The sequence below is a fragment of the Hippoglossus stenolepis genome, chromosome 20 (assembly GCF_022539355.2).
Source record: "Hippoglossus stenolepis isolate QCI-W04-F060 chromosome 20, HSTE1.2, whole genome shotgun sequence".
Classification (NCBI taxonomy): domain Eukaryota; kingdom Metazoa; phylum Chordata; class Actinopteri; order Pleuronectiformes; family Pleuronectidae; genus Hippoglossus; species Hippoglossus stenolepis.
Genome location: NC_061502.1, coordinates 12,037,710 through 12,046,333, shown reverse-complemented (window position 1 = coordinate 12,046,333; position 8,624 = coordinate 12,037,710). Strand labels below are relative to the sequence as shown.

General features: G+C 43.8%; 1 protein-coding gene across 2 annotated transcripts; it reads right to left on the bottom strand.

Annotated features, from left to right (window-relative positions):
• Positions 1-574: 574 nt before the first annotated feature.
• si:ch211-203k16.3 (angiopoietin-related protein 7) lies at positions 575-6,212 on the bottom strand. Of its 2 annotated transcripts, XR_004694266.2 has the most exons (10): positions 6,033-6,212; positions 5,271-5,493; positions 4,585-4,800; positions 2,948-3,067; positions 2,741-2,855; positions 2,508-2,645; positions 1,809-2,025; positions 1,529-1,724; positions 996-1,451; positions 575-890 (listed from the first exon to the last, which is right to left on the bottom strand). XR_004694266.2 is itself a non-coding variant. In XM_035143825.2 (9 exons), exons 2-9 carry the CDS (start codon positions 5,421-5,423, stop codon positions 1,305-1,307), a joined length of 1,302 nt encoding a protein of 433 aa, XP_034999716.1. In that variant the 5' UTR covers positions 5,424-5,493; positions 6,033-6,212; the 3' UTR covers positions 575-1,304. The 2 variants fall into 2 exon arrangements, 1 of the variants encoding a protein (XP_034999716.1); XM_035143825.2 differs by having other exon boundaries at positions 575-1,451.
• Between the last annotated feature and the right edge of the window lie 2,412 nt (positions 6,213-8,624).

Here is an 8,624-nt window from a genome sequence, read left to right as displayed (position 1 = left end):
TCAGTGGATGTGATCTTGTGTGTTTGGGGCTTTTATATAATCCTTAAAACATTGGGGGGTGTTTAGTGTTCAGGCTTTTATGCCACCGCGCTGGCGACATCCAGTGGCCTGAGAAATTACATATATGTTTTTGTTCATTCTTTTGAACACGCTTTTTTCAGATTTGGTGCAAACGTTCAGTTGGACTGAAAGATGAGCTGGTTAGATTTTCTGAAACTGCTCTGGTTGGTGGAGGCATTCAAACACAAGGCAGTTTTTCAGAGTTCAAATCGAAGTGATCACAAGCTGCAGCCTCTCTTTCTGTCTGTTCTGGCCCCCTGGTGTTACCACTGCACGACACATGCCTGCTATACTGACACAAACCTGCCAATATGCTAAAGGTCTCAGGAAACCCCTGTGTGATGTCATTTGAATTGAACACATGACTCAACACTCACTGGATACCACACACAAACTGTATTTTACGTTATGATGAGAGATGTTTCAAGATCCTGGTCTGAAAATGGATCTGAACTCTCATCAAATCCTTTTTAGAACTTGCATCATTGTGTGTGTATATAGTAACCTTTGTGACTCATGGGATATGTAGTGTTTATTGTACTGCACATATGTGTGTATACACACTCCTCCAAGAGCACATATTCTCTTCTCTGAGCCTATACAGAGACAGTAGCACTTGGGTCTTTTTTATCTAATACATTTAGGTTTTCTTATAATTACACATTTGATTCAATTAATAGTTGGCTGACATTCAAAATAAATGTAATATAGCACAGTATAGATATCACAAGAAGTACATTCACACAGCGAATGCAAAGCATTCAATAATCTCACATGCTCTGCCTGCCAGTTGTACACGTCTCCTCTCAGACACCATCAGTTCCATCACACTGTCAACAAATCAGACAAAATCTGCTGATTTATTTTGGCCGAGTCACTAGTAATGTGTCAAGCTAAAAGTATAAAATAAAAGTACAAAATTACGAAGAACTCACTTCCCACAAGTCAGTGAATAATGTCCCAGGAAGAACTCTGCAGCAGAAAATCAGGTCCGCATGAGAATATCAAGGATACCAGCCAGAGATGCATATGCAATAACTTCAAAAACAGAGGAGATGTCATATCCACTGGTTAGTCTGTAGGTCCCCTCACTACAAAACAGTTCAATCAACATTAACCTCCCTCTCTGTCAATAAAAACTTCGTTGGACGTCACCGTCAACGTGGTGTCCAGTGATTTATTGCGTCATCTCCATTGCTGAAGAATTGTTGCTGCAGCTAAACCGTCGTCAGGGTGACGGTTGTTCAGGGTGACAAACGGGTTCGGAAGCTGCGTGGTCGGATCATCATGCTGACCTTTCGTAAAGAGTAATAGTCAGAGTCTTTCCAGGAGTGCCAGACGATCCCATCAGGACCCAGCGGCCCCCGGCCCTGAGGGGTGTAATGGCCTCCCTGCGGGGTCAAGAGGTAGTGAGCACTCTCTTAATGGAACAAAACACTTCAAAGAGGGATAATCTGTGTGCACATACCCTGTAGTAGAAGCCGTTAAGGTTGGCGTAGAAGCACTGGTTGTACCACCAGCCACCGTGAGAGATCTCGGCACAGATGTTCCCACTGTCCGGTGTACTGAAGCCCTGCTTGTCGTGGTACCAGCTGAACGAGTCCTGCACTGTGCCGCTGAAGCCTGACACGTGGAGACGGTACTGATGCTCCTCATCCTCCACACTGCACACACATTAGTGAAACAAGAGATACAGATGGTTGTGCATGTGTCTCCCACCTGGTTGCACACGTGGCCATGACACTGACCTGAAGCTCTGGTAGACGGCGTGTTTGTACTTGTTGCTCCAGTCCTCCAGGTTTATCCGGAGGCTGTAGTCGCCCTGGGTGCTCAGGTCGTGTATGTGGTCATTGCCCAGCCAAAACTCTGAGTGCAGGTCACCGAATCCGTCCCTGTAGTCCCTCCAGCTGCGGTCAAAGCTCACTGAGCCATCGACCCGCCGCTGGATCACGGTCCAGCCACCACCTGAGGCAAAAAGACAAGGGGAGGATGTTTTGGGATAACCGTGATTTCCCCTCAGTGCCAGTAGGTGATTTGTAGGGGAATGGGGGAATGTCTTGTCAATTCTGCCATCCCTTCTCAGCCTTTCCTCCTTCCCATATTAAAGAGAGTGCTGCAGGTGCAGATAGTGGATTTGTGTGTGCAGGGGAGCATCCTGTAATTAATACCTAACTAAATAGAAACCGAATGGCATTGAAAGGAACAGGAGGGCTTCGCTCTTTTCCTCGCTTTCCCTCTCTCCGACACGAACACAGTCGGACTGACCACTCGCGTTGGCAGCTGTTAAAACATCCACAAAGTTTTTACCAACTGTGGCAGGCAGACTGGATTCAGCAGGTAGTGTGTGCATGCCAACACACAGACTGCAACTCTGGCTTTTCAGTTGAAATATTGTGAAGTAGTTGAAGCCAATATGTATTTTCCTCATGTTCATATATGAGACTCACCATCTGTGTCCATGTCACAGTAAACCTCCACCGGCATGCCTGCCAATGACGGCACTACAGTGTAGAGGCCTGATCTCCTCACGCCATTGTAGTAGATAGACGCACAGTCTATGGGGCAGTTCCTCACATGTTGAGTCTCTGATGGAAGAGAATGACAGAGGAATAAATCAACAGGGAGAGTTTGGCACCCTCTGCTGGCTGATCATAGCATGTGGGTTTGTGGAAATGTGTACCTGGGTGCAGGGCTTCTTGGCGGCTCATGAGAGGGTTGGGATGGACGACGTTGATCAAACAACCAGGGCCTCTTTTTACATCATTCACCAAAAGTGTCAGATTGTGGACTTGGTCCTAAGCAGAGACACAAACAGTCCAACTATCAAAAACAGTCAGTGTGCATTGATCCTGAAAAGACCCAGTTAGGATGAGGAGCTGCAGTTTACCTGTAGTTCCAGGATCAGAGTGCCCTGGAGGTGCAGCAGGGTGGTGGCTTCAGCATAGTGCACCTCCAACTCATGAAAACGCTGTTCCAGGGAGACGTTCAAATGGTGTCTGTCTTCGCTCTGAAGGCAGTGACATAAATACACAAACACACAACCAAAGACATACACAATAAGTGAAGTCAATGTAAAAGTACACTACATGAGCTGTAAAAATGAATAAAAGTAAGCAGTGGCTCTGTTTCTGTACAGAGTAGCAGAAAATATGGATTTTTAAATATTTAAATTAATATTAATTATTCTACGAGGGAAAATACAATAGTTTTGCTATGATTAGGGGGAAAAAAGTGATAGTTTAGTTTTCTAGCACAGAGAAACATCATGCTCAGGGATCATGCACTGATTTTGCTTTTCCTATAGCTGCTTTAAATTTTGCAGCAGTGCTGCATTGCAGAAATTGCAGCGTCAGTAATCTCTTCCCTGAAGATGTGGCATTCTGGTATATTTCACATTTGAATTTTTACTGTTAGTTTCTTCAGTTTTAAACTGGAAAGCATGTTGGAAAAACAAAGTTACAACAAATGTCTTATTTTGTCATGTGCTGAAATGTCACTAAAATACACAGCAAAAAAAGAGAAATCTTATGACATCCTGACCTCTCCACAGGGGACATCATCTCGATATAACCTCATATACAGTCTATCTCTTTGAACACATTAAATCTAGCAACGTCTGTTGCATGCTCTCAGGACAAAAACAACACCTCCCCTGTTTGAAAACTCCACTCACTTCAGTGTGCGGTCTATTCCTAGCCTGGACATGGAGGATAACGCTAACTCCCATTACCACCAACCCTGGAGCCCTCTCCCCTACCCTCTTCTAATGTACATCACATGAGCGCACCATCCACCTGTGGCCGCTGAACGCTCCAGCTGGAGAGCGAGTCTCTGCTGCTGTGTGTGGGCTCACTGCCTGAGACGCATGAGGCAACACGTGGAAGAGTAGGAGGCTAATCCTGTTAGTGACTAAGGTCAAGGACATGCTGCAGGGAAGCCAGCTTGATGGCAGGGCACCACGGTACAGGGCAGAAGTGCACACAAGGAATAACGTAATGCGTTTCCTCCTCTAAGACACAGCACAGGAGAGGGTTTTTAATCATAGTGGCTGTTTTAGAAAATTGCCGAAATTGAACTTTGTAGAAAGCAGTGGAAGTGTTCAAGGCTTATTTAAACAAATATATGTCCAGTCTCATAATGTTCTGAGCTGAGGAAATACAAGAACGAGGTAACTATTTAACAAAAATTCTAGCCGTGAAATACCACACACAAGAACACACTGAAAAGAGAAAGTTGTTGAACCAATTTTTAAAAAATACTTCAAGTGGTTGCACAAAAAAAATTAATCAAGTTTTTTCAAATCAAGATAACAAGTTGTAGAAACACAATTGGTCAGTTTTAAGTTGGCCCAACAACTTTCTTCATTCAAGTTTCTAAATGAGTTCTGCTATAAGTAAAGTAAACAATCACTCAGTCCAAACGTCCATTGAGTCGCCACATAGACTAGAGCAAGTCCACAAAGCGGTTGAAAGGATTGCTGCTGATATTTGACCCGGGTCTGCTAAGTCAATATGGAAATCTCACCTGCAGCTCGAGCACCTTGATGCGGTGACGGTGGTTCCTCAGCTCCTCCTGCAGCGCAGAGATGGTCTCTCTCATCGCCACGATCTGCTGCTTCCTCTCCTCGTTCTCGTGCAGCCAGTACGAGACCTCGTCCGTGCAGCGGAACATGTCCGGGCACCTCTGCTCGTCCAGCTGAGGCAGCGTGGCCACCAGCCGACACATCCCGTTCTCCATCACCTGGTAGATGAAGAAGTGCTTGTGGTCACAATAAATATTATTTGGAATCTTATCAACCCTGAGCAGTAGTGGGATTGAAAAATAAGAACATCCAATCAATAGAGTGAACTCTGGAAAGACCAAAGGGAAAGTAGGCCTAGTTTTTGTTTTATTTGCAATTTACAATATAAATTCTTCTGTTTTGGATCATACTAATAACATTTTCTCTCGATTCTGATGCTTCTGTCCTGCAGTGGTGGAAAATAGCATCATCTATAAAAATACTGTGTTTATGTACAATTATAAAACATTTGTACTAGATTGCAGTTATATGCACCTATTGTCTGTAGCTAAAAGTATGCTAAATTTGTTGAATGTCAAAGTAGTTGACGTTTTACTAGATTTTAATATTCTAACAAAATGTTAAATTAAAAAAATGGTGGCAATATATCAAACTGCACCTGCACCTGCGCAGTTATCCAAACAATTACCTGGTTCGAGTACTCCCCACACTGGGAGCCGCCTCCATTGCGGGCGGTGGCGTTCAGGTTGTCTGCTTTGGCATCTGGGAGCAACACGATGAGGACACAGAGAGCATAGCACACGCTCCAGCCAGGTTGGTTGTTTAAGGACAGGAGAGACATTGTTGGCACCGGGTTAGTCTGTCCCTGCGGGGGTGACACTCCGGTGTGAATCAGGCTCTGCTGGCTCTTCCTACACAACATCGAAAAAACAACTGTTATTTTGCCTCATTTTCACACCTCGTCACAAAAAGTCTTTGTATTTGTTGGATAACGAGACATGAATTTAGGAAAGTGTGATTATAGTGGGGTGATCTCCACAGTCTCTATCACTCTATCACAATACTGCAGATTGAGGTAACTCAGTAAAGACACATACACAAGATTAAACATGTCTGATACTCATGAAGCCAAACCGAGGCCCTGACCTAAACTGAGCCAAATTAAGCTGATGATCTGTTTTCTAACTTTCTCAATGAGCATGACGTCAATACAACGTAATGTGGAATGATTCTCTGGTGCAAATATATATTTATTTTCCTCTGTGGAGGCACAAACATGTTTGCTGGGAGGCTTGAGTCCTCCTTCGCTTGCGGCAGGTTCGGTTCTGACCCGGCCTTTTGCTGCATGTCTTCCTCATTCTCCCCCCCGTTTCACACTCTTGTTGTCCTCACAACAAAGGCGAAAATGTCCCAAAATAAATGCACCTGTAGAAGTGACGGTTTCACTCACCCCACTCACAGACCATCGCCAAGGCCTTTCCATTTCGGGCTGAGGAGTTCTGCCCATTTCCTTCCTCTCCTCCTCCTGTATCTCCTCACGAATCTTTTCCTTTCTTACTCTGAGTGTTTAATGCTCATCTTCTGTCTCGCTCTCTCTCTCTCCCTCTGTCTCTCTCTGTATAGGTATCTTAGTCCTATAATCCACCTGTAAGAGGATTCACAGTGACTGTGGGATTGAGAGAGGCAGATAAAGTAGGGAGGCAATTAAAAAATGATGGTTAAAGTGAGACATGCTAGAAAATGCAAGAAATATCCACATTATTGTGCTGTTTTTTTTCATACATCAAACTCAGCTGCATCTGTAAATCATTGTCATAATAGGTTTAGATTTCACTGGTTATTGTGAGGAATAAAGTGATGTGTTAAGAGAAATAATAGATAATAAGAAGGGGTATTTTGCTGCAGGACAGTTACAGAGACGGACGTATGGAGTCCATGCATTGCTGCAGAGCTTATAGCGCATACATTACATGCATCAGCAAAACGCCCACATACAGTGAATAAGCATCACCTGCAGGCACAATAATCCCGATCGAAGCTGGTGGTAATGAAGGCCGATCAGAGTGGGAGTACGAGGGGTGCTGATCCTATTACAGAGGCCGAGCCACTCTCCATCTTCACACCCTCCACTGGGGCTCGGAAACACAAACAGTCCCAATGTCATGTGGAAATTGAGTTGCTAATGACGACCCTGTCACATGACTTTAGGCACATTTCTAATGCAGCTATTCTAAGATTCCTAAACCAGCTGTCTGCACTGTGACTGTGCAACATTGATCTGCTCCAGGCTTGTTTCTTCAGTACTTGTAGTTGAAGAGGCCCTGCAGAGAAAAAACCTCAGAGCGACTGTGTGTTTGTTATTTTTATATGGATTCAAGTGTGAAAAGGCTCAGGATTCAGCTCATTGCACAGAAACGGTGCAGTCCAGTGTTTATTTTGCCCTCATATTATCATTTTATCACACATTATATTAATATATTGATAATGTGAATATAAATGTTACATATAAACTCTCAGGAATCTAAAAATGTCTGCTGTTCATGTTACGATATGATGCATTCTTTTGGATGCCTCTGAGATAAACCATGCTCCCAGGGCCACATGGTGGCACCACGTAACAACTTAATTACCTCATGGTCTTAGAGCTTCCCCACTGATGTGCCTGCTGAGAAACAAAACAAGCAGCAAATAACTCAAGTGAACTACAAGTTCACAAGCTGCTGTTTTCTTACAGGCAGCATTGAAGCCTAAAACTGTCGAGAAGAGTTCATTGAGAGAAGTCAGCAGAGCCTGATGGAGCAAATTAATGATTTATTATCAATGTGATGAACAAGATTTCTTCATTCTGCAGTTTACATTTAGAAAATCGGCAGTGTTTTGGCTCACAAACTGTATGAAACAAGTGGAAAAGTGACATTTAGCCCCACCGGCCTTTAGTGCCTTTAATGATGGACTCATACTTACAACTCAAACCTGCTGCTGCAAAGCTGAATTCATAATTTGACCCTATTCGCTACTTCTTTTAGAAATTACTTCATGTCAGTGGTGACATGACGAAAAGCTGTTTACAATTTCTTTTGCATTTAAAGCGGTTTACCTCGATGAATTATTCATAATACGAAAAAGGCAGGTAAACATTTGTTAGTGTGCTAAGTGGCTTTTCGCCGTGCGTCGACATCAAGCTGCAAGGTGGAGCTGAGCGACACTGCAGTTTGACAGGATGGAGGACAGGTGGTGATGTTTTAAGGGAGTGAATGGAAATGGCAAGGCTGCGGGTGAGTGTTGTCAGTGTTGGGAACATGACGCAAACAGGAGCAAGAACAAGAACGAGAGAAAAGACAAAGAGTTTGAGCTGATTTATCCGACTCTCTGCATCAGACTCACACTAAGTTACTGTTAGTTGAAAGGCTAGCTGCCCGCTGTGAGCCCCAAGATCGATCATGTGTGACTCAAAGGGGAAAACGTCCATCACACTGAGTGAAATGACTGTTACTGAGTGTGAAGCAGCTGCTGCTCCACTGACGGGGAACCGGTGTGGATTAGATTCCTGGAAAAACATGTATGAATGAATGTGTGTATAGAGAGAGGGAGAAGGGAGAGTGATCGTACATCTCGTACGTAAATCCCAGTTCAAATCCTTTGAGCAGACACAGCTTGCTCTAAATTTTCTAAATGAATAGAGTTACACAAACCCTGGCTCCAGTGTCTACAGAGAATGGATTGATTGGGTCTGTGAAGTGTTATCTCTCCGGTGCATACTGATGACTGACCCGAATAAATGAATGCAGAGGTTTCCATATGGGAAATGGGGCAAAGGTCATTTAATGGTCTCATTAGTATGAATATATGTGTGGATCTTGTGCTGTGGCCTTCACTGTCATCAGATTTTAACCTTTACCAAGGAGGTTACGTGATAGAGTTGGAGGAAGAATCCATTGAAATTTTGGGGCAGATCCAGATCAGCAGGTGGAGCCAGGATTTTTTTTCCCACTTTCTTCAATCTTCAATGATTTGAGAACTTAAATCTTGATGGAAAAAATCT